Source organism: Hippoglossus stenolepis, chromosome 3, assembly GCF_022539355.2.
Source record: "Hippoglossus stenolepis isolate QCI-W04-F060 chromosome 3, HSTE1.2, whole genome shotgun sequence".
NCBI lineage: Eukaryota > Metazoa > Chordata > Actinopteri > Pleuronectiformes > Pleuronectidae > Hippoglossus > Hippoglossus stenolepis.
The window spans coordinates 15611744-15638500 of NC_061485.1; the positions used below are offsets into that span (position 1 = coordinate 15611744).

The 26757-nt window shown below is 40.1% G+C and overlaps 1 protein-coding gene across 2 annotated transcripts; it reads left to right on the top strand.

Moving 5' to 3' along the window:
• Positions 1-24778, top strand: rad18 (RAD18 E3 ubiquitin protein ligase). Of its 2 annotated transcripts, XM_047339418.1 has the most exons (14): positions 15-143; positions 362-471; positions 1064-1142; positions 2073-2134; positions 2282-2352; positions 7592-8010; positions 8527-8626; positions 9747-9934; positions 10753-10823; positions 11222-11282; positions 15345-15476; positions 16235-16361; positions 20635-20679; positions 24494-24778. In XM_047339418.1, the coding sequence occupies exons 3-14, from the start codon at positions 1118-1120 to the stop codon at positions 24591-24593; spliced, it is 1401 nt and encodes a 466-aa protein (XP_047195374.1). In that variant the 5' UTR covers positions 15-143; positions 362-471; positions 1064-1117; the 3' UTR covers positions 24594-24778. The 2 variants fall into 2 exon arrangements, with proteins under 2 accessions (XP_035008240.2, XP_047195374.1); XM_035152349.2 differs by lacking the exon at positions 362-471 and having other exon boundaries at positions 1-143.
• Positions 24779-26757: the final 1979 nt, after the last annotated feature.

Sequence of the window (26757 nt, forward strand, 5' to 3'; positions counted from 1 at the left end):
TCGTCATATGACGTCCTGCGTAGCGCTAAGCGGGACTTTGATTCTGACAGACATAAAGTGTATTTCCTGTCGCTGCTCGTCGATCCTCCAACATGTCCTCTCGGGTGGAGGCGGATTTACCACCGGGCCTCGCGTGTCTCAAAGTGAGTTCCCCGCTGATCGCTAAATGCACTTTGTTTTGCTAACTTGCTAACGGCTACTAGCTGCGAGCTACATGGACACAGCTACATCCACAGTGCTGAGCCTTTGTGATGCTAATGGTGTAGCTTCAGCCCATCTGTGATCAGTGTTACTGGTGATGCAACGTTAGCTACCGCGGTTAAATGTGATATTGATCATAACACGTGGTGTCGTATTGGAGACTCCATCCAATCAGGTTATCGAAGGGTATTGAACAGACAGTGTTCGTTGCCCTGAACGATCTGAACTCGTGTGTTCAGCTGCTAAAGACGATCGTGGTGAATATATCAGGTACTAATACTTCTAATTAATACTTCTAATACTGCATTAGGTGATACTGCATCGGGACAAACCGAGAGTGAGATGTTGTGAAACACGTCATGTAAACACACGCCCACATGAGAAGAGACTTACACAGATTGAGCCACTTAGCAACTTGTGGTTTCCTCACCCTCACTGGTGTGTGTCGATGGGCTTCAAGCTTCCTTCTCTATGAGAAGCTGAGTCACTTTAATGGGAAATCATCAATATGTCTTTGGTCAAACGTTGTTACACTAAAATCAAAACTAAAACATAAATCTGTGCACACACACACGTACAAATTTGATTATGCAAACACAGATTGAGTTACAGCTGCAACTCTACTCACATACACACAGATAATAATGCTACAATATTGGCCCCATAAATATGTGGTTTTAAAAATGTAACCACTCTGTTGAGATTGTTTACCTGATCTTAGGTTTACTGAAAAGGTATTTAGTCACAGTCTGTGTTGTTAAATTTCCTGCTTCCAACCTCCCATGATTTCAATACATGGAAAATGTATCATTTCAAGGCCGACTTTTTTTTTTTAATTGTGTGTTTTTCTTCTCGTCTCCAGAATGTCGACACCCTGCTTCGGTGTCCCATATGCTTTGATTTCCTCAACATTTCAATGATGACAAAATGCTCTCACAACTGTAAGTGACAAGTTCCGCAAACTTAAAATTCAAAGTGATGCATATGTGAAGGAAGGACCAAAATGTGATCTGTATAAACAAGCAAAATGCAGTTTAAAAAATTTTGTAATATGAATTGTCATCCGTCACTAGTGACAACCTCTAAATGTGATATATATATATATATATATATATATATATATATATATATATATATATATATATAGACATGTACAAGCTTCTGGCATCTGGTAGTTTCCACTCTTTTCTTTTGCTACACATTCAAGCTCCTTTAAGTTCAGAGAAGTCTTTTGTTTGTTTGCAGTGACCGATTTCAGCTCAACAAAGGGTTTCAGTAGGAAGTAGGTCAGGTCTCCCTATTGGTCATTTTAAAACAGTCCATCTTGTTTATTGCAACATTCCCTTTGTGCTGATGGGTGTGTGCTTTGAATTGTTCACCTCAAACCTGCAGTAGTTCTCTGCCAATAATCTTGATTGTACAAATGGCAGTTTTAAAATTCACTTCAAAGCTGTAAGAGTTGAACATTTTAATAATAATGTGTCTTTTAAAATTGTGTGTGTGTGTGTGTGTGTGTGTGTGTGTGTGTGTGTGTGTGTGTGTGTGTGTGTGTGTGTGTGTGTGTGTGTGTGTGTGTGTGTGTGTGTGTGTGTGTGTGTGTGTGTGTGTGTGCGTGCGTGCGTGCGCGACTTGTGCAAGCATATGTTTATTATGTGTATGTTAGCTTTGGCATCATTAGCACTTTGAGCAAGAGACTGAGACAGACCCTCTGGATCCAAGTTCCTACTTTTCTCTCTGGTATAATAACTTTTGAGTTCCCCGAAACCAGTAAATCGTATGTGAATCCGTCTTTGCTCGATTCTGTTTGTGTCTAAGTTTACTTGCGTGTTTATCTCTCAATGTTTGCTTTGTCTTTGTGTTCCGTTTTACAGTTTGCTCATTGTGCATCAGAAAATTCCTTTGCTACAAGCTACAGTGTCCAGTTTGCTATACAGTAAGTATGGACTCGACTTGAATCCATTGTTTTGTTCATGAGTTGCATTTGCATACTTATTAGGATCATAACCTCAATTAGGGTGGCACATCATCTGCTAATTAACTGTATTCATTTCATAAAAAATGCAAATGTTTTCTTTCACAGCAAGCGACAGAACAAGATTTAAGTAACAACCGTATATTGGACGACCTGGTCGTAAATTTTCAAGCTGCAAGGTAACTGTGCGACACACTGTAGATGATCACCAGTAAATGCTGTAATGATTGTTGGATACGTATCAGACTTTCTCTGCAGATTGACTGTGTGAGTGCACACTGCATCACCAGCAGCTGTTCTTACACTTGTCGGGGTAAATTATAGAAAAAAGATAAATATAGGTGTTTGCATTATGTAATTCAACACACGCATGAAATACAATGTTCTTCTCTTATCAATTAAGGAGACAGGGTACTGCAGTCAGAGAAAGCAATAAAACGTTTCAATCAATATTGTCTTTTCCACATTTGCACTCTTGACAAAGGCAGCAGACGTGGATACGTGATGCCGAACTCACTGACCCTGTTCATACCTGGTATTAACATTCGTCCTGAGTGATCGGAGCGAGCAGCATCATTAAGTTCAGGTCTGAACGCACCCTAATGTGTCCTGAGAGGCGGGCATACATTCAGAGGAGGTCTGGGACACATATAGCTTCATTCCTTTCGCTGTTTGAACGCAAATGCATCCATGGCCATATATGACGGGCCGTCTACTCAGCTGACTTCCTCTGATCCACTACAGTTTTGCAATGAATCTTTTTTTTTTTTTTTATATATGCTTCTCTAAGCTACGTTAATCCGTTTACTGCCACAATATCGACACTGACCGCCAAAAAAATCATTGATACTTTGCTTAAATTGGTAAAGTCTTTCTTGAGAGCAGAGCTGCGCAGTGATTAATTCAGTCCCTCCTGACTCTCTCGCTCGCTCGCGCCTTCACAGACACACACACACAAACATTTTCCTCGGACACATCTATAAACTCAGATTTAAAAAAGCAACATAATTTGGTCCTTCCGAACACAGTTGATGTTTGTGTGTATTCACATATAGAGCGGGGAAGGGAGATCTGATCACAAGTGGTCACAGGAAACGCATTCAGGATGCATTTTAATGCCAGGTCAGTGCAGGACCTCTGCGTTACTGGTTTGTTGGTCCTTGGTGAGGAATGGCTCTTTCATTTACCAAGTACTAACAAATCAAGCATTGCCCGTCCCTTTTCAAACCTGCACAGTGAACAAGGATCACACAACCGACTGCGGCGTACATTAGTTTTCATTTTTAGCGTGATTACTTTGAATTCTCTTGCCCGTGGAGGCAGACTGGAGAAACAGTGGAAATGTCAGATCAGGAAATAAGACACAATCCATGTAAAAGCCCTTTAGACGCACGGCCTGAGCACCTGTCCACCGTGCAATGTCCTGTTTCTGAGAACTGAAGAGAGAAATGACTGCTGCAGTGATTTTTAAATGATCCCACTGTTATTGACGAGATTACACTGATGTCCACGAGGGAACCAATTTCCGATTCCCTCAATTTACCAGTTTTGATGGAACACTTGTAATTGCCCTGCAGTAATCTGCCTCAGATTCTCTGTAAATTAAATGGGGATCTTTTGTTTTCATCAGCTGAGGTCACTCAAGGTTCTTGCTCACATGTGAGCGTTGAGTAGCTTTAGGGCTGATAGTTTTTCATTACTGCAGCATGTAGATAGCAGTTTCCAGAACTGGACAAAATTGTATTTCTTGAACTTTAAATTTAAGTTTTGTTTTTCCCTCACTGATATTTATCACAACAAAGGAAAAACATTTCCTCAAACTTGATTCTCCTGTCATGAGTAGCTCTTGCCACATGTGTAGGAAGCCTCACGCTTGCAGTCACTGGTCTTAATCATCCTGATAAATGTGTTTGCCTTTCATGCGACAATTGTTGTTTGAACGAAATTTACATCATCAGGCTACTGTAGGTCACTCCAGGCCTCTGGATTATTTATCCCTGTTGTCTTAGGTTGATGAAATAAGATGAGATGAGATAAAAAGATTTTGTTCTTGGTATTGTCCTTTCATTAGTTTTCTCATCTTGTGCAGCAAAAACCGAAAGAGAAAAACTCAATAAACCCAGTTGCAAGCTGGCACCGTACCCATCAGTTTGGCTTTTTTCACATTTATCTCAAACACTTGGCCTCAAGCTAAAATTCTTTTGTCATTTTAATGTCTATGTTCAGTTTTAAATAAAGGTTCATAAATCAGAATTGGCTTGAAGTCCCTCTCCAGTAGCTTCTTACTCTCCCAAAACTCTCCTTTGTTCCTCAGAACTACATATTCAAAAAGTTTGTCATGAAAAAATCCCCTCATGGCCTTAAAATAGCTGAAATGTAACTCTACCCCTTACTTCCTCTTTTTGCGACGGGGATAAATGAATATGCTATAAAACCGCATCCCTGCTCATCGTCTCCTTGTCCTCACAGCGCCACCTGCAGCTGAGCAGCTCCACCCACAAATTGACATGATTGGTTACTTATGTTTGTGACATCACAATCCCTGGCTGTCTAACTATTTCTTTCTTAAGAATATTTTTTTCTACATTTATTTCTAGCAGTGTAACACGTGGAAATACTCCATGGAGGTCACTGCCTATTTCACTCAAAATATGTCTTTATAAAAGGCACAAGCGAGGCAGGTTCCCGTTTAAAAGCCTAATTTCCACACTTTTCGACTTGATTTTTACCAATTCATTAAACTTCAACAAATTATTTGACAATACACATTAACTCGGTAGAATGATTTGTGCTAATTTGTGTCAGACATTCTAAGTGTTTAATGTTAAAAATTGACAAATTGTCCCATGTGATGTGACCTGATGTTAGTATTTAAAGATGTGAGAAGGTGTTCAGCGAACATGTCTGCCCAGCGGCACAGTCAGTAAGTGGCGTTCTCTGAGGATACAATTATCAACATTAATACATAGAAATACATGCATGTGGTGTACAAATTCTCACAAGCTGCTTGGACCCAGACTATTGCCGCTCATGATTAAATATTGCTTTGTTATTTCAGAAATAGATAATACTCAGTTAAACACAGGTTTATGATTCATATTTATGGTGCCTTTGGGCATTTTTAAGGAAAGATGAAAAACATCCTGCTTAATCGGCTAATTTTCTCTTCATCAGCAGTTATTGTGCCTAAAAAAAATAAAAAAAAAATACCTCAGATCACATCTGTATTGTTTCTTCAGTGTCTTGGCTGATGGCAATATATTATCTGACGGCTGTTATCAGCCTTTTTTATGTTTCATCCTTCCATCAATCTCCTCAAAGTTATCAACACTCTGACAGGTCTATAAGCTGTGGGCCTTCAGATTGTCATCACTGCTGTGAATGGGCAGTCTCTCTGTCCTCTGCCTTTTAATTTCCTGTTGTCTAGCATTGAGTTTCTGAAAAATAGGATTCATAAAGTGTTGTTGTTATCTTGCAATAGACTTGAATTCAAACCAAAGACTTTTTCTCTTGTAGACATAGCAAGTGCATGCAGATTGATTCCTCCATTGGACCGCTCACATTTCTCATTTCTGAACCCGACCTGAAGCATTACAGTACGTGTAGTGTATCGATCAGATGGTCCCGGCAATGTGACCGAATTTTTGTCTGAACCTGGTCTGACCTGTTGGGCACCGACAGATTTGGGTCTGGTATCCACACTCTAATCCAAACTAAACACATAAACTCCTTTGTGCATTACCCTCTTGTATTACCTCCTTAAATAGTGAACGTTAATGTGTTTCTGAAAGTCAGTCGATATTATTTCTTATGTGTCAAGCCTCATTTAATGATCAGCACAAACATTCATTTATTTTTCATTCTTAACTGTGAGTAAGACCTGGTCCATTATTTATGAATGGCCCGAGTCTGCTTCCTGCTGCTGAATAATGAATTGTGGATGGAGTCAGGTTGAACTCTGTGTTTAGGTCAGATCCTTTTCCCCCGGAAAACGTGTTCGAGCCAAAGCACAGCTGGAATTTTCCTTTTTTAAGAGGAGCTGCACAATCTGTTTTAAATGACATGGTCAATGCTGGAGTAAGCTATAAATTGTTAAATGTTTCTATTGATATTTCAATTAACTGCTCAGTCTTAATGGACAACATAGGTAATGATGACCATTATTTAAATACGTGTGCTTTGTGCTAATTGGTGAAAAGGCACTAAAACGATAATTACATTGGTGATTACAAGAGTCGTTAACGGTTGAGGTCTTAAGGTCGCGGGGCTGCTTGTTCGTCATTTACAGACCACAAAGAAAACATTGATTCACAAACAGAAGAGGTAACACAGCAGTGACACACCAGTCTGAATCGTGATATATTGTTTTGTTTTTTTTATCATTTTAAACACAAAGTACAGTAGATATGAGCAACGGCTCTACATTTATAGCCCGGTGGCCTCTTGGCTGGTGTCACCTCTATGGCAACAGCCAGTAAACCACTTGGGTACAGAAGTATTTGACAAACTGAAGTGATGGAAAAAATAAGGCAGAAGCCGTTCCAAATAAGGAGGTGTTGTTACGTCTGGGTGATCCAGGTTGAGTTGAGTAAGAGGACCATGAACTATTAGATATACATTTAAGAAAGGGACACTATTAGATCAATATATGAAACCAGCAAATTTTCAGTGTGATTCATCTGATTTGGATATATTTCCATTTATTTATTGTTTTTAAGATAATTGTGGCAATAAAAGGTTTTACAATAAAAAAACAATTAATGGAGTGACCAGTAATAGTCCTACCTGGCTGTGTGCGGTGTTACACGTTAGTTAGGGCTCATTTTTCCAAGATCACTGGGGGAGGGAGGCGGAAATCTACATCACATTTGTGCAAAGTGGTTTTGACAACTCTGGTGTGTGTGTGTGTGTGGGTGTGGGTGCATGTACATGCGTGCATGTGTAGATGCTTTTTCTCTAATGGGGACAGTAAGCAACAATAAGTTTTAAACATGGAAAAAAAGAACTCTGCACACCTCATTTGTTCCATTTTATTACCAAGTAATGACCCGGCTGTTTCCAAGATTGTAGCCAGAGTGTCGACTTTTTCTCGCTCAGCAGAAAACAGAGATAACTGAGCAGGTGCATTTCACTCACTTTACTGTCAACACTGTTTACTGGCACATGCTGCTCTTTCTCTTCTTAATGGGCTCAACATGCTGTTTAAGAGGACCTTACGTCTGTTAGGCTTCATGTATATATGTAATTACAGATTTGAGTCATTGATCAGGGTTTTTTTTAGATGGATCACTGTTTGAACATGCTACTTTAGAATATGTTCCATTCTGGTTCCAAAAGGTGCATAGCTGTGTGCGTGTCTAAATCATATGCTGCACACATTTTCATTCACGTGCACTTTGCCTTTCTTCTTTTTTCCAGGCAACAGTTGTCAAAAGCTAATTTTGACTCTCCTCCAATCTCGCCAAAGACCCCGGCTTCGGCTGTCGAATGCAAGACAGCCAAAGAGAGAGGCCAGAAGTCCAACAGCGCCGTTCTTAGTAATTTTTTCCAAAAGAGGCCCAAAACATCGGCCGCAACAGAAACCCAAAGAGATGCTTCCACCTCTCTGTGTGTCCAACGGGGGAAAATGAAGACCACACACCCACACGCCAAGCTACATTCAGCTACTGCTCCAATTCCAGTGTCTGTGAAGGAAGAGCCGATGGACGTGGAGGACACGTCTGTCCACATTCTGGTGTCGGTCAAACAGGAGGACACAGTCTCGCACAGTGTCAGCACCAGGGTTGAGATGCCACATTCCTCGTCACCGTCAAACGATGGAAAGCCCGTAATTAAAGGTGACACTTTTCTTTCTGTATGTTAAGAACGCCGCCTCAACCCACATGACACATTCCATCTAAAAATAATTGTTAATTTGCCCACAACATTAAGCTCGTTAGGCACTTTAATAAAAGCAAAAGCCGATGTGTTATCTTGTTTGGAAATATATGTGAATTCTAGTGTGTTGGTACATACAAGGTCTGAAAAAGCAAACTATTTTGAGGTTTAAAACTTAAAAAAGTTATTAGTGTCAATATTTATAGTATTTAACATTTATAGTCAATGTAGATAAAATAATTGTCTTCCTTTTTTTGGGTACCTTGTTGAGGATCAGTTGATTTGTTTAATTTGAATAATAAAGGAAGGGCCTTATTTTGTTATAACAACAGTTTTCCCACTTTCTTGCTTTATTATATTAACTCTGAGCCGAGGGAGTTTGGATACAACATCAATTTTTAACCTACATCACCCGGAACTGATGTATCTTTTTTTAATAAGCTGCCAATAATGTCCTCTTGTGTATCTATTTGCAGTGGAGTGCCCTGTTTGTTCGGTCGGCGTGTCCCAGCAATTTATCAACAAGCATCTGGACACGTGTCTTAGCAGTGGAGAGAAGAAGGAAAGCTTGAGGAGGTAACAAACCAACATTACTGCTGGTTCAAACAGCCTCCTACTGTTGTTTGCTCATCCTGGAGGGAGGATTAGCGGTAGAAGGATGTCTCGTTTTTCTGGTTATTGAAGAAGTTAGGTGTTCGGGACGCCGCCCTGATGGTATTTGCATTGTGGTTAAGAATCTAAACATCTTAATTACCCCAAACGTTTGTACTATATGTACATGTCTTATTAATGTACGTAAAAGTGCTGCCCATAGATGCACTGCATGAATGTGTGTGTGTGTGTGTGTGTGTGTGTGTGTGTGTGTGAATGGGTGAGTGGCAATTACCTGTACTGTAAAGTGCTTTGAGTGGTCATCAAGGCTAGAAAAGCTCTATATATAAATACAGACCATTTACCGTTCAATGCAGATCTTCACATTATCATCACTTTATTTCATGGCTGTATTTTTTCTGCCATCTGTTCTTTCCCTTCTTTTCTCAGTAGAGTGTATTTATTTTTGAATAAAGTGCATGGAGGACGACCTCTGAGGCTCAATCAACCATTCTTTCCTTAAAATGGCAAAATACCTGTAATTATACATTTGCAATTATAACTAGATTGGTGCTGTTACCATCTACCAGGCTACTTAACCACTCAAGTGGCGTCTCTGACATTATTTGCGAGACTGATCGTTGTGAGTGGCCTTTGAAACTTTGTAATTCAAGGTTAACTTTGACTCATGCTGCAATTATGAGGTTTGTTTATGAACGGTCATATTTGTGTTGCAGTGCAAAACACAATCTGGCATAGACCTCAATGTCACGATGATGTATTACAGAGGTTTTAATACTCTTTAAGTTGCCAGGCTGCACAAAGATAATTCCACTTGCACTAAACGCTAATAACTCACACTCCTTTCTTATATGAAAGAAATTATACAATTCAGCTGGAAAACACATTTGCTGATACAACCACTACGTGATATATTTAAGTGAGATGGCATTTACATCCTTTTTTCTGCTGATGATGGTCAAGATGTCTAAGACCAAGACTGTACGGTCAGAAGTTTATTAGTGCTCAGCACATAAATGCCTCCGTCAGACATCAACAAGTTATATGAAGTGATTACTGGAATAATCTTGTCTGTCTATTGCAGCTCCCTTGGCAAGGCGAGGCGTCCAATGAGCAAGCTGGTGTACAACCTACTCTCCATGCTCGAGCTGAAGAGGAGGCTGAAGGAGAGCCACCTCTCCATGCAGGGTTCTCGAGACCAGCTGGTCAAACGACACAAGGACTTCGTCCACATATACAACGCTCAGTGTGACTCCCTGAACCCCAAATCAGGTGAGGACAACTGGTGTTATAAACCATGAGGGTGATACTGTAATTAACTAGATCATTTTATTAGTTTGTAGTTATGAGTTGGTGGGATGACTGATGAAACGCTTGCGCTACACACTCTACAATTATGTAGTAAAAACTGTGGAAAAGTGTTGACGTACCCATTATAATTTATAAATACCCTGTTTTTACAATACAGGGCTCTGGGTTTTGCAAATCCTACTGAAAACGTCATTACCTCGAAGCACGATGCTCAGCAAAGAACTCGTATACATAAATACACCAACAACCGTGTACACAAAGCCAAAGATGACCTCGATCACCACCAAAATCATATGGCTGAATAGCTGCTCTACCCGATTCTGCTGCTGTTTTATTTGCACTTTAATATTACATTTACTGACAGTTAAATCAGATCTGCAGTGAACACTTCAACTTGATTTAACCGACATATGGGGGCACTGTATCTTTTATTTATTGTGAAAACACCCACCACTGGGAAACACTACCTCTCTCGAATATGGTGAAATGACAATAAATTTGATGAATCTTGAACTTTGAACTTGAACTTGAATTTTCACACCAGTAAACACCCAGCGCGGGATTTAATTTGAGATCAGATAATTTCTGAGAGATCTCATTTGAACATAAGGTGTCTGGACCGACACATTTCATCTTACAGTTTCTCCCCCTTATTGGCATCTCCATGACTGCTTCAGTTTGACATCATGGGTCAAAAACCTTCATGTGTTTGATCGTTCAAATTATATAACAGGCGATATTTGTGATCTCTAGAGTAATGAGGAGTTTTTTGTCAACAGCTGAAGATATTGCCAAAGAGGTGGAGGCCAACGAGAAGATGAGGAACCAACTGAAGGGAAAAAACAAACCTGTGTGTACTAACTGATTCATGGGGATATCTTGACCCTGAAGTGTATCATTCTTTTTCTTTTTAAGTGTTCTCTGTGGAGTTTATTTTCTTACCACTAGTGGTTCTGTAGAACAATTTATTAATAGTTGGGGATTTTGTGCCATAAAGGTTTGCAGCTAGGTAGGATTCGAAAAGCTTTCGAAATATTTGTTAGGCCTTAAGGGGATATTCACCATCTGGTCCTATATTCTAAAAAGTGCATTTTATTACCTTTGAGAACATGTCGTTCACAGTATTAAATGAGTTCCAAATTGCTTAAACCAAGGTTATTTGGAGAAACTGCACAGTAAATATACAGTACTGTCAAGTGCTTTTTCATTGATGGTAAAATGTACATCTTTTTGTCCATTATCTTGCAGGTCATGGTTTTCACAAAGAATCACACTGAGAAGGAAATTGATGAGATGCATTCAAATTACAGTAAGTGATTTTTTTTGGGGGGGCGTCTTCACTGTCAGTGTGTTGACATTTTACGGGTCTGATTTACGAAGCTGGCAGCAAAATATGCATGAAACAAATGTCAGCAGATGAAACTGCTTTGCATAATCTGACATGTTCTGTTTATGGCTGCATTTAAAGGCACTTTCATGTCCAGCTGAGGCCCAGTGTGTGAATAGTGTGTGTGCTGCGTGCTGTAGAAAAAAGGAGAACAAAATGTATGAGTTGCATGAAACCACATCGGTCAAAAGGAAAAACTAAATATTGTTTCCTTAGAGAGATGAACCGTTTCTCTCCAAACTAACAATTTGTTCTTGAACACAAATCGAACAGACACATTTTGTGTTCAGTGAAATGGTTCGTAATGTCGCCTTCTCCTCTCTGTTGCCATATGTTTCACTGAAGGTAAAAAATGAACATGAACGTTGGTGTGACTTTTCATTCTGCTAAGGTAGGAACTCAGGCTCTTGTAAGAGCTGAGGAGAGATTTTTAAAATGAAAAAAGCAGGTTAATGCCTCTCTGTTCTCCTCCTCCTCCTCCTCCTCCTCCTCCTCCTCCTCCTGTTGATAGAGGAGACAATGTTTCCCATGTCTGCTTTAAAAATGCTGTAGAAAACCCTCAGTTAAGCCATTAAATGGCCAATCAAATAAAAGCTACAGATCTGTACCGGATCCATGCTTGAGCCACAAAGGTTTTAAAAGTATGTCAGAATAGATGTCTCAAAAGCTAAAGATTAGAAATACTTTGGGCTTCTTAACGACACCCTGTGGTCATAATTAAAAAAATTTAACTGGGGCCTTTCAGGCCAATCAATGGCTTCTAATTCTATTGGAAATTCCAGTCGTAGAGATCTGATTCTTGCAGGAGAAGTAATTCATCACAGAAACTGCGTGATGTCATTTTTCAACATTGAGTAATGCAGCAGAGAAGAAAAGAACGCTCAGGAAACAGAATAGGCAATATACGTGAGTCAGGCAAGAGTGGACAAAGATATGCATCTCTACCAACATCATTATAATTATTGCATATTCAATGGGTCACCAAACCGTAATCTCAGTCAGAAGCTGTTCATCTGGAGCCAGACTCGTTAACCTGCCACAAGACATTAACACAGACAGAGAGACACAGAACTGCTGCATCTTCAGTGAGACGTTTAGCAGCAAGGAGTTGTTTTCATAAATAAATCTAATGAGGCTTTTTCAGTGTAAATAACAAGACTTAACTATTAGGACTTATAGGGAAAGTTTGCTAATAAAGGGACTACAGTTTTTTTTTAATTTGCATTTGATCATAGATAATAGGAGATGTACGGATGCTCAGGAATCTGGACCTGGTCTTTTGTTTTCATCCTCGTGTTGCAGTGGCTGAGTAAGAGCAGCAGCATTAAGGGAATAACATCCGAAGGCATGTTGACATGGTCGAACAAGATGGAAACTGTTGGAAGCCACGCTGTAGAGCTAACTTCAATTCAGTCAGGAACACGTTGTCATGATTTAACCATTTATTACACAAATGGCAATCCAGTTATGCTTTGCGCGAATGGCTACATTCTTTGGATGTTCCCTGGATTAGCCACGCAGCATGCTAAGATAAAACAGGGAACATGTGTAACATCCCCCAGTGGGCGTAGCAGGCAGGATACATTTGTTCAAGATGAATACCATTTACCACAACCATGTTTGGACTCAGTGCTAAAAGGTGGAGGCCGGGGTGGTGGAGGCGACGTTGCCGGCAGCAGGGCGTGAGTGGCAGTGTAGCCGAGCAGGGATCAGTGAGGAGGAGGTCGTATTTAAAGGGACCGCTTTGTTGAGAGAATGGGCTGTGATTGGTGGGTGACTGACGAGCACCCATAAACCTATCGGTAGCTGACAGCTTACGGCAGCTGAGCACATGACTCCGTGTCCTGCATGAACTAACGCAATGCTTCAAAAGTGGCTGGAAAATGCTTGTGAGTCACAGGAGGCGGCGATCTATAAATAGCCACACCGCCGTGATAACCTCTTGATTTATCGGAGGAGGATGTGGATGACTCACTCTGCCAGTATTGGGAATTGCGAAGGCGCAGACAGGAGGGTGAGGGCGACACACAATTCCAGTCTCTTCTTAATGTGACAGCCTCTGCTTTTGGTGTCCTTTGATGGGTAGTTGGGCAGAAAACACGCTCGTAGCCCAGCGCCACTGCAAAGAAAAACCCTGGAAATCCTTCTACGTGATAACCAGCCTCAGACAAGTGTGATCTGTCTCCTGTGTGTTCCCATTGAACACTTGGATGATGGGACTGGAGTGACGAGCACATCCTCTCGCCTGCTAACAGCCACTGTTAAAGTGTATCCGCTTGTGCAGCTGGGACGCTAATTCAGCTCAACTCATTCAGTTCTAGTGATTAACTCATCTTAACGTTTGAGGGTCAATCATGTTTGATTTGCAAGTGTCTCAGCCTATCAGCGTCAACAGATATCACCTGTCGTCCCACGTCCCACGGGGAGGTTTCATCTCCGTCAATTAAATTCAGATTCTCTGGCTCCATTAACTGGCAACAGTGGCAGAACATTTTTCACAACAACCTTTCAGACACTGCCATCATCTTTCTGCAGACTGTGTTTACTTATAACTTAATAAATGGTTGTTTAGGCAATGTTCAATTTAAATTTTTGTTTTATACTAGGCCGTATACATGAGAAGTTATCGCAATTTCAACAGATGTGTGTTTTGTGTCACAGTTAATATTAGTACAATATTACTATAAGTACAGTTAATATTAGTACAAGTTTGCTAACCTTTGTGAGAATAAACTAGTTCTTCTTAAAGATTAACTCGATTTTGTATGCTTATGATATCAGTGACAGGTCTGAGGTAGTGTAGTTGTCCTTTGTAGTCTCGTCACCCACTCTTTGTTATGCCTCTTTTACACCATAATTTACAACATGGGTTTTCAATGCAGGTAAACTCGCTAAAAAGCCGATTTGCTCCTCTCCCATTACCAACCAGTTTGCCTTTCTTCTTTCTTCCCTCTGGTGTGTCATGTTCGATGTTACGAACTCTCTCTTCTCGCTCTCTTGCCTAATAAGCGAGTTCACCTGGATGTCATGTTTCCATCACTGCCGATCAGAGTGAATAACAACCTGTCCACTGCGAAGTCATTTGACCCGTGAGTGAATGCTGATCGTATTTATTCCCATTGCAGACCAGTTGCAGTTTGCGTATATGGGTTTTTTGACCAGTGGAAAAGGAGCTTTAGAGTTTGAGTCAGCCAGTGTCAGTGTTACAGTACATAATGTTAATATTACTAAATTTATTTTTGAATTTAAAATGATTCAAATGTTCCACATTAGAATTTTAGAATTAGAAGAAGAAACTTACCTACAGCTAATTACAACAGCTTTAACACAGATATCAGACTAGTGCACATTTACAAAACACCCACTGTGAGGTGTCAATGGTAATATTAACGGTAGATCATACTCTAGAAACTAATTTAAATAGTTTTTTTTTCTCAGTTCTGTCTCCATCTTCGTCTGTACGAACATCATGGGCTGATGCTCTGTATTCCTGTGTAAAGGAATTAAAGCCTTTATTTTTTGATACATTTTTTTCTACCCCACATCCATTCATAATGTCTTTTCAATGAGTGTTTGGCTTCCACCACAGACATGAAATGATTTTTTTTTGCCTCTGTGATCTCATCTTGGAGCTTTGCGTCTGTGGTATTTCACATCAAATACTGACGCTCATGAATAAAACCTTGCATTTCTCCAGAATCTCTTCAATCTTTTAGGTTAGAACTTGTCATTTCTGGGTTAAGATATTAATGAGATTCAGCAGATGTATTAGATACTGTTGACTCTCAATGAAAAATGAGTCTGCATTGCACCATAAATATTAATACACGATACGAACAGTGGCCTTGCCGTTATTGATGTAGTGTTTCATTAAGCTCATTTACATTTGGCACTTACCTCATACTGTTAGTAATAATCTTATGGTATCCAGGCCCTTAAAACTCTTCTTTACCTGTTCCGCTATATGTTCTGTTTCCTCCACAGGGAAGCAGCACAGCAGCGACTTTTCCCGCCTCATTGCCCAGGTGCGGGGTCGCCTAGAAACCACGAGGCCGACCCACATCAAACAGGAAGTCATTGCGGGTGGAGAGGATGAGGAAAAGACGCTCTCTCCAGGTACCTCAGCACTCGTTACCTTCCTCGGAGATAAAATATACTGTAGCCGCAGGAGATCTAGGTCTCTCCAGTGCCCTAAAGCAAAAGTCGCCTGCTCCCAGGTTGCAACCAGCTGTGGAAAGTACACTTTGTGTCTTTACAAAACAACACATCCCGTACATAAACTATGACAAATGCAGTGCTGTGTGACCAATGGGTTCTTTCACTAAATGCACGAGAAGCCATGCATTTGAGCTCCACCGAGCTGTTGTGACTCCGTGCAGGGTGTGTGTGTCACAGGGGAGACTTTTAGAGTTAAGTACACTCAATTTATTCCATTCTTCCCATGTTCACAGCATGACTGTGTTCTCCACCGTTCACGTGAGTCAGGCAAGAGTGGACAAAGATATGAAAGTTTGTTGTGAGAACAGGTGAAAATTTCACATGTTGGTAATTTTGGGGGGGGGGGTCTTTCTAAAGTTTGAGTCATTGTTATATTTTCATTATAATTTGTAATTTTCTTGAGTAAATTAAAATGGTTTGTTTGGATTTTGATTAAGTGGGATTTTTACCAACTGAACAAATAAATGAAAAGGATTGAATGTTGCCAGTGACGCTGTCCAAAGTGCTGTTTTTACACTGACAATATGTGAAAATGGGGTGTCCGAATGAGACTGGGTTAGCAGGGGGATTTCTTTAAAGCCTACACCATTTGACAGGCAATTTCCTTCACTGACTGATGTGTCTAACACTATTATACACATTGTTGCATCCTCCAGATCAAGTTGCAGGATCAAGGAGCAGCTTAGTGGTGAAGGCAGAAGACAGAGACGGTGACGAAGAGCCATCAGCAAGAGGGATTGAGTTGCCCCCCAGCCCCACTCACAGTGACGTGTCCGTCAGCAGGTGAGTTGTAGAACACACACACACACACACACACACAACACACACACACACACACACACACACACACACACACACACACACACACACACACACACACACACACACACACACACACACACACCTATAGAAAATCAGGCGAGACTATTTCCATTCAGTTCAGATGACTTTTACAGTGTGTGTGTGTACTTTTTGAATTTTACAGTGATTATATTGTCCTTATAGGGTTATATATTGTGCATTTTAATAACCAATGATATTTAATTAGCATTTTCTTAAACCTCATGTTTAAATGCAAACACATTAGAAAAAGAAGGCAAACTGGTTTCCCTTGACAACGGCCTCCTAACAACTTTGTGTTCTTATCCTATGGTTACTTTAAATAATAAGTACTGATGGAATATAATACAAGTAAAAGTATCAAAGTACAAAACTACACATATCTAATGTTGCTTTACGGTAAATACTGAATCACAACACATGCTGAATCTGCACTTTGATAAAATATCATTGTATGCCAGAGGTTCCACACAAATCCTGACAAATGTTAGCATCCATCATGTATCTGATAACCAGCAGATCCAGGTAGGAGCTTCATAACGCCAATGCAGGGCAGTTACAAATCATCCAATCCTTTTGTAGGTGAAAGTCAGTGCTCTTTAGTCATTGATGACTGCATGGCTTCACTTTGAAAGATGAAAAAGTCTAACATTATACCACCTGTATGTTGAGCTTTTTTAAAAAGCCGCTTCACCAAGATTTACAACTTATAAAAGGATCATTTGATATTTTTAAGCCATTAGTTTGAAATAATGCAGACGTGCAAAGCCAAGATCTCTTGCTCCTATATAGCTTTGCAGCGAAAGTCCCACATCTGGGCCCCAGAAACTACAAGAGCTCCTTAAGTGCACCATTATTTTGATGGGCTCTTGTCTGTGCTGTCAACAGAGCACTGCAGGAATCACACAGCCTGGTTTGAAAAGGTAGAATCAAGCCCTGCAGCTTTCATGTAGCCTGAGAGAGTGTCCTCACTTGTCCTGAAATAAACTGAAAGTCGGTGAAAAGACATTAACTTTGTGCACTACATCTGTGTCCAAATTAATTATGAATGTGGATGCCCTCGGCACAGTGAAACTGTGGCAATGAAACAATCTTGATTGTGGCAACTGGATGTTACAGCAGCAGATGCAATTGTAACAACTTTAACACCTCCTGTGGACACCGATGTGTGGTGGCTGGTGGATGAGCGATAATGAATAAATAATAGAACTATAATGACACACAGAGCGCATACATCCGCCAAGGCCAAACAGCCCCCTCATGAAACCACATTTTAATTTACTACATCGGGATTTTTATTTGGATCTGCACTATATTGCACACACACTAGAAAATGCTATAAAGAAAAACGCTCTATCATGCAATGTTAATGAAAGTTTTAAAACAAAAGCCCTGAATATGACCCTTAATTCACATTTGCATAAAATTGAATGGGTTCTTCATTGACGCATAGCACATCCTCAATCCAAACATCCGGGAAATCTTGCTTAAAAACCAATAAACACACATTTGTGATAACAGGAAATAGGTCCTCAAAGGGAAAGTTATGTTTGTTGACAAATACTATAATATATTAATAAACAGTATATAGAATGAAAGATGTTCAAATTATTGCATGCAACTAAATTATAGTATGTCCTACCATTTATGTATTTTGCTTTTAAATCCTCAATAAATTTTACCATATTTCTATATCAAGGACCGATTTTTACTGTTTACTTTTGTGACTTTAACAGTAGGATTCAGATTATGGCTTTAATCTCTGAGATCAGCCACCAAAAAGCTGCATGCAGCCAGATTTCCAGAATCTGATACTGTAGGAAAAGTTCCTGGCCAATATTCATATTTATGTTTTTTCCAGTGCCCCACTTACAATCTCATCTGGAACTTGTTCCATCGTGTTCACATATGCTCAAGATTTCACATGCAAGAGCTTGGATTGTGTCTCTCTGGTTGGGAATTTTTTAACCGTGTATCTTAAAAGTACGTAGTTGTCTGAGCGATCCTGCCACCGGGGCACCAGCTGGTCCGTCTCAATTTCTTAAACCCAAGATCTCAGAGTCTCATGAGGAAATTTCTCAAAATTTGGTTTGTTTGGACTCAAAGATGAACTGATAAAAATGTTTTGGTCAAAGTTCAATGTCCGTGATTTCACAAAACTCTTTTTTTGCCCACTCAAAAGTGATACCTTAAGATTAGTGTGTGTGAATTTATTCAGATTTTGCACAAACGTGGACTCGAAGATGAACTGATAAGACGTTGGTGGTCAAAAGTCAGAACTTGTGTTCTAAAGTTTAAAATCTATCAACGAAAAAGACAAAAACAAGTGGGACAAAATAAGAAAGTGATGACATTTCACATTCAAAGGGTCAACTTCACTGTAATATCAACATATTCTGCAAAGACACAGGTCTGGCCAATATTCAACCTCATATTTTTGAAAAAATAGATGTGTATATATATGTCCTGCAACTTGTCTGGTTGGTGGAGGCGTACAACTGTGATAGTTCTATGGTGGTTATGAGTCAGATTCATTCTTGAATAAGGAATCTCTGTGCTTTTTTGCTAATGTAAAATGATATCAAAACTTACACGTTTAGACAGTTTTGATATTTACCATGATTAATGATAGAATATAAAGTCAACCATAACATTTTCACCAATTTATAATTATTTTGAAAATGTATTTATTTAAGCAATTGGACACTTGAGAATTTCCCCTCTAAACTTTATCTCTCTCTGATTTTTACAATAACAGCTGTGTCACAGTATATCCACTAGGATGATTGGACTGTTACTTTCATATGCAAATAAAACCCCAAAGTCCACATCAGGGATTCAAACGACCTCATGCCACACAGACACAAATGCTCATGATTGAGGTTGCTAGGGGACGGTAGCCTGTCAACCGGAGTACGGCGGTGAGGGTAACAGAAAAATTCCAGCCATAAAGTGGCTGGCAAAACATCTAACTCTTCAAGCAACAACAGGATAGCAATTTTGCTATCTAGTCTGGAAGCCTTTTATTTTGAACTCCAGCACAGCATGAATGCACATGGGAAATGAGAACAGCTTTACAGTACATGCACCAGTTCAGCATAGTAAACTGTTCTGTGATGGAGAGAGAGAGAGACGGGTATGGAGAGAGAGGGAATCAGGCACCTTTAGCAGCGCTCTACCACCATAAGTTATTTTGAGGATGTGCCTTATACTTTTAGTTTTCAAAATGTACAAGTGCAAACCCCAGCGTTGTTTGTTCTTATGTAGCAGGACCAGTGATAGTCAGTGGCCAGAGGCTTTATTTTTTCGGGTTGTCTGTTTCGTCCACATGTCCCATTCTTGTGAACACGATATGTCAGGAACACCTTCAGGGAATTTCTTCAAATTTGCTACAAGCATTGAGTTGGGCTCAAGGATGAACTGTTTGGAGTTTTGTGGTCAAAGGCCAAGGTCACAGTGGCCTCATAAAACGTGTGTCTGGCCTCTTGAACGTGATATTTCAAGTCTGCCTCTAGGGAATTTCTTCTAATTTTCCCCAGTTGGTACTCGGGCTCAAAGATGAACTGATTAGATTTCAGTAGTGAAAGGTCACGATGACCATATATCAGTCTGGAAAATAATGTTTATAGACAGACTGCACTGGTGGAGGGAGGCATACAACTGCAGGGCAGTAATCCTCCTTGTTATTGATGTTGTCCAAATTTCAGGTCTTTTCTTAGTGGATATTATAGGTTTAGACAACAAAGGTGGGAACATTTCTAACAGTCTTTTGGGGAAATGCATTGGTGGTGAACTGTGGAGGCACAGATCTCAGTGACTGACAGCATTAAGGGAATGTCTTACTTTTTATTTGTATTGTCTGACTTCTAATGAAAGGTTCCCCTGAGGCAATCTCACGCCACTGTAGCCTGTAGCTTGATGTCAGGGAGACAAATAGGGATGAATTTTGGCACTGGGAGGTGTGAAAATCGAAGATCTTGTTTTTTTAAAACTTCTTTTCTTGAAGCAACTTTCAGGGTCTTGTCAGTAGCATTGGCTTTGCCAGTGAGAACCAGGTCTGTAAAATGTGTGATGCAGTAAAAACAACAGCGTATGTGAGCTTTCAGGTCTGTTCAGCACAATAACTTTGCTTGCTGAAAAAGCAAATCCTTATTATCAGTTCATCTCTGTGAATGACATCCTCTCCCTTTGTCTCTTTCCCTTTCTCCCCTCACAGTTCTATTTCTGACATCTTTGGCCCGGAGCCTGTCACGAAACACGAGTAAGTGATTCTTCTTTCACCATTGAGAAAAGGGATGTGGTTTTTGTTGTCTTCCATTCTCTTTTTTTTAACTGTGCTATCCAGATCACAGGGAGCGCCTCATTATCCTCCCACTAAAAAGCATTTGGGTCACTTGAAGCCCAAACTTTATATTTCAGGGGGAAAAAATGGGCTCAAGGGTCATTATGTGTTGGCGTTAAATCTTAAAGTTAAGAATATTGTTGAATCCGTTTTTTTTCTACAACTGGGTATTGTTACACGTCTACAGCAGTATCTCCTCTGAGGGTGTTGTTTGCTGGCTGCTCTTTATCCTCAGCAACCAGCCACAGACAACAACTGGCACACTGCCAAAGCTTTTTAGGGCAAAACTATAGTTTTTGGCATTTTTGTTTAACACTGTGATAAAGTTTAAATAGACTGTATAAGACCAATCATACTAATTATTTGTTTAATAGGCTGCACTGAACACAATTCATTTACTGAGCTGAGAGTCATGTAATGAACAGTTTGGGGGATTCACTTGTACAGTCTGTGAGCTCCGCACTGGAAAACACAAGAATGAATCCACTTTGTAATTTTCTGTGCTTCGCCTCGTTGTCCAGGGAAAAGTAAGGCTCTGCTGTGCGTCAGCAGTTAGAATTTGCTCCACAACCTAATCCCTGGAAAGTCTATAGATGAGGCGGAGCATGTCTGAGGTGCATTTCGAGAGCCATTTTTAATTCCCCGTCGATAAGTAATCCTATTATAAATATACACTGTTTTAGCTTAAACTCGTGTTCTTATCAGGTGACAGGAACGAAGAAATTAAAAAGCAACCAAATGACATGTTCTGTTGCCTGGATTAGAATTGGGAATTTCTCTGAGTTTGAACATTGTTGGAAATAAGTTGGATAATGCAAGTACACAAGTCAACAAAATATATAACACAGGTCTAGTCATTTTTTAGACATTTTCATTGGGAATTGTTACATTTTATGTCTTGAACCAGTTCTGATTAAGTCGTTTAAGTCATTTACTTGCTTGTTTGAACAGTGCAGATAGTCAGTGTGTTTTTGGGTGATACATGACATATTCCAGCCCTGTGCTAATGGCGGCCTGTCCAGTGATCCCTAAAGAATAAGTGCGTTAGATCATGGATGGATGGATGGATGGATGACATATTTCTGCCTTTAGTTGTTTTATAGTTACCCACACACAAAGCTTTACTGTCATGCTCTTCATAACACAACAGCAGCACATATTTCTGAATGTGATTCCATTGTGTGTTTATTGTGGCTGATCTAATGACTCTTAGTCCAAACCCACAGCACTTTACTCTATATAGTCATTGCACACCAGAAGGTGGACTCCAGAATACCTCATCCATTCAATTGGCGGAAGCGTGTTTGTAACAAGTGTTACAGGAAATTTTCTTTCCATCAGGCAGAGACTTTATCTCCATCCTCCAGTGCTTTTGTCAGATGCTGGCAGAGATGGCAATTTAAATGATGATTGTTTTGGTCCGGTTCCACACTTTGTGCAGAGGCCAACTCTGCGCTTAGCAGTCATCCACCGTACCTCGTCATCTCCCCATCCTTCTACGACCCGCATGTGGACTTCTGACCCAAATTCCAGTGCTGGAATTTTGTTTTTCCAACACATGGAGTCAAGATAAAGAGTCATGGCTCTTTGTCACTGGCTGCACGGTGATATACATCTATGGTACAGAATAATCTGAAGACAGCCCGACATGGAAGATGTAAGTGGTTCCACATGGAAGACCCCATGGTTTTAGGGCTCCCCTCTGGTTTCTCAGCCATTTTATCTGAACATGTCTCATGAAGGAGACCATGGTGTCCACCAGTTTCTGTCAGAAGTGCTTCAGTAATGAGGCTGTAACTTAACACTGTGGAACATAGCAGGGAGCACATTGGAGAAAAGAACATTGGTGCCGACATAGATAATCCACAAGGGAAAACAGCTTATTTATAGACAAGGAGCTGTCAGTCCAGATGTGTTCCTCTGAAAAAAATAAGGCTTTCTTCACAGTAAAAATTATTTAATGTTTTTTATTGGATTTAAAATGATAATAAAAAGAGATAAATTGCTTACTAGGGTTAGGGAATTGCATTTAATACACGAGTAATCAGTAAATGTCAGTAAATTTAACGCTTGACTACAGAAACCATCTTTGAGAAACATGTATTTGACTTGCACTTTGACTTTTTAGTTGGTCGCATGTCCCATCCACTAACATAGAAGAGGCAAGATTTATGAACTATACTTAAGCCAGCCACCAGGTGGCGATCCAGGGGCTTTGGCTTCCCTTTTGGGGAGCTGTCATGGCGTCCATCTATATATAAAGTCGATGGTAGTTTCCAGAATGTGACTGTAGGATGATGGGATTGGAATTCTTAGTACTTGACATGTTCTTGTTGCTGCAGTCTTGACTGAGACTGAAACCTCACAGAATTGACAGCTCAAATTGACCGTCACGTTTTCCAGACGTCTGTGGCTCCCTCTGCTCTTCCACTCACACTTGTCTTGGTTGAATTAACTCTATTGGAATTGTCAATCGCCGAAAATGGATCAGGGTTGTAGTGTTTACATTCCACGCGAGAAACCACATTGTGATGAGTTGATTGGTCCGTAGTGAGTGAGGAGAGTACTGAGTTTTGGCCGTGCAGAAACACTGTCGTGATGTGTGAGTTGACACAATATACAAGATTAAAAATAAACACAGCATTTACCCAGTTAGCTGAAAGTTGACTTTGTGCTTTTACAAAGAAGGAATAACTTAATGTTGTTATAAGAAGTCTGTCTTATCAGCCACAGTCCAAACATGGAAAACATTGTGTCCGTCATTCATCTGGATGGACAGGCACGAGTTTAAGAGCTTTGTACCCGCATAATATTTCCTTTCTCCTTCTAACTCGACACACTTTATATCAAAGTGATTATTTTTCTGGTGTGAGTAATAACTTAGTTCACTGTAATGTATTTATAAGGTTGTCAAGCAGCTTTTCTTCAGATTAGTGTAAAAACTATATTTTCTACCACTTCTAACGGCTTGATAATCAGGTGTGAATGTACTCGGGCTATACACCCTCCCTTTCCCTTTAGTTAATTCAGTCTCCAGAATTTGATGTATCTCCTTGGCAGTGGTCAAAGTCAAAGGGCTTTTTGGGTTAACTAACTGTATGAACCTGTGGTTACATGTAGGCAACTGCAGGCAGATAGGTGGACCTTTAATTCATCAGAAACCGTGGTGGTTAAAGGAAGCATTTTGACCGAAAATCACAGAGTAATGGAATTTTAAGATTTTCCCATCCTCTGAAATTTGAGGTCTCTCAATATATGCACACTGGTCTGTTGGTGGGTGGAACAAGACCAGTTAGAAAGTCAAAGAAGACCCTGTTTTCATTTTTGCTGCTGCAGATTGATAACAATAATACATAATATTTATGGATTTGAGACATTCATCTGAGGCTCAGCGCTGATGCTCATTTCAACAGTGAGCATCGTGATCATTGGGTAATTTACTGCTGCAAGCTTTTGGTTGTTACATGTATTGTGCAGGAGCCGAGCACCTGGTGTACAGATTTGATTAGTACACAGCAGAGCAGCGAAAGAGGCTCGGCTCAAAATATGCTGTGTTGCACCTGCTCAAATGAGTTTTGTTTTGAAATATTGTATGTAAATATAAATATAAAAGCGAAGTTCCTCCACCGCCTCTTTACAGGTATTTACTTAAACCCCAGTGTTCACAACTTTTTGTATTTCTGTTCATTATTTACAGAATGCTAACTGTTAATCTGTAAATATTCTTTCGCAGAGATGCAGGGTGCACCTCAGGCCAAAAGCGAAGGTCCAACTCCAGAGGAGACGATGCAGCTTCGTTGCCCATTGTGGGGAAACGGCGGCGTAAAAAGTAAAGAGGGAAGAAGGAAGAAGTGAAAGAGAAACCATCGTAATCGTTATCACTACAAATAAACCTTTGACTGACTGAATTATATCAACAAAAATGTTTTTGTTGATTCCTCATTTGCATTTCTTTTTTTTGGGAATTGCACCGTTCACTTGTATCATGGGATGAATAAATGTGCAGTATTTTAATACATTCGCAGTCCTGTCATATATGATGAGGTGTGAGAGGTTCAGATAATTCCATGATTTTCAACACTGGTAAGTGTGGTAAAGTTTTCGTTTCCATGTTTAAATATAGAGCAGCACCAACCTCAGCAAAGCCCCAACAGTCCCCTTATGAAACCACATTTAAATCGGCTAGATCTTGATTTTATTTGGATCTGTACCAAATGGTACACGCTCATAAATATCGGTTCCCTAAACGTGACAGATGTTTGTTTTATAAAATCCTCCTGGCTCCACCCCTCTGTCCGGAACCAACCCCAAAACCGATGGGTTCTTTCTTGGCCTATGTCCCATCCTTCCAACAAGTTTCATGAAAATCCGTTGTCGTAAACATAACTTCCTTGGCGGATGTGAAAATAGAATTAGATTTGTTTAAAATTAGTGAGATGCAAACATAATTTCTACTTGTACTCAATGTCCAGGTAAAAAAACTGTTTTTAATCAGTTGGTTGTATCGTAACATGTTTAACACTCTGGAGTCTATAATCACATCAGCTTGATCAAATCCCGATTTTCATATAAAATTTTTTTAAAAGCAAATGAGTCGTGTGGCACTTACTACATGTTTGTGATATTGTAGAACCTTTTTAAAAATGCAGCAGTTTGTGAAATCTGACAGTTACCAACTAGCTCAATGCATTATTGTTATTTTTAACTGTTGATGTAGATGTTTTTTACATGTTTTTGGATCCAGTGTGTTGATAGATTATGTCAAAGTAAAAAAATGAATTGTCTGATTATGTAGACAATGTTCTGGAAAAAAAAGATACCAAACATTTATAAATGTGGTACATAAAGGCAAAATCAGAAGCATTTAAAAACGGCCATAATAGCCCACAGGACTCGTAAGGGTCTCATAATTTCCATTGGAAAAAAGCAAATTAAACTGAAATGATCTTGTAGGGACATTCAGTATTTTCTCATCTAAGTAACATAATATGTTTATGTTCCAACAAAAGCTGCCCATGTGGTCATGAATGGATGAACACATGTAAACTGAAGGACTTTTTCCCCCTCCTGAATCACTGGACGTCTGTCTGTTTGCTAACCTATCACCTCCATCTTCAAGGAATTCCCTTCATGTTTGGGTTATAGTGGGCCCACACAGATTAGGTGCTCCGACACATTGGATTCCTCCTGTCATTTGCAATTTCAAAGCGTGCAACAAATCTGTAGCTTTCAAATTGATTTGTTTTCATTGAAAGAAACGTAACCGGGGGTCAGTTTAATTAAATACACCCCGTGCATGTGGAAAAAGCCCATGTCGTAACAAATGAGCGTGTAAACACTTCAGGAGGGGAGGTGGTGTTTACGCATGCCGAGCGGCGAGCAGCAAAGGCTTTTGGGAGCCGACCTTGATTGAAAACAGAGCTCGACTGGAGACAGAGACGCTGCTTGTCTCTCCTCAGACAAAGCAGGGACACGCTGCTCATTATACCACACACCTCTGAGCCGCCCGCATCGTCACTGCTTTCAGGGACCATGAGGCTGTTTGTTTCTGGCTTAATGTCGCTCTTGCTTGAAACCACAGGAGAGGACTGAGTGGCTCCTGATCCCTGCCTCAATTAGGGAGGCCGTGAAGCAGGCAGTGATATCATTGATTCCATATACACACTGTCTCCGGTACAGATCCGCACAGACTTTGCCCTTTTCAGTAGGAACCACACTCGCCTTATTTGTCTGTGTCTCAGTTGCAATGGAGAGGGTGTTTGTCGTCTGCCACACGAGGTGAAACTGACTTAACTTTCATAAATCTCTGCTCATTGTATAATGTCCCCTTTTCCATGTCCCTCGTCTACATTCACTCATACTACAAATGTCCAGCTGAACTGTAGGAATTACCCAGAGGCAGGTTTGACAGGCTGCCCGCAGGAGGAGGGAAAGAGGGGTGTCAGGTTTACCTCAGTGTTAACAGATTCACATTTGCTTATAGACTTTTTAAAATTA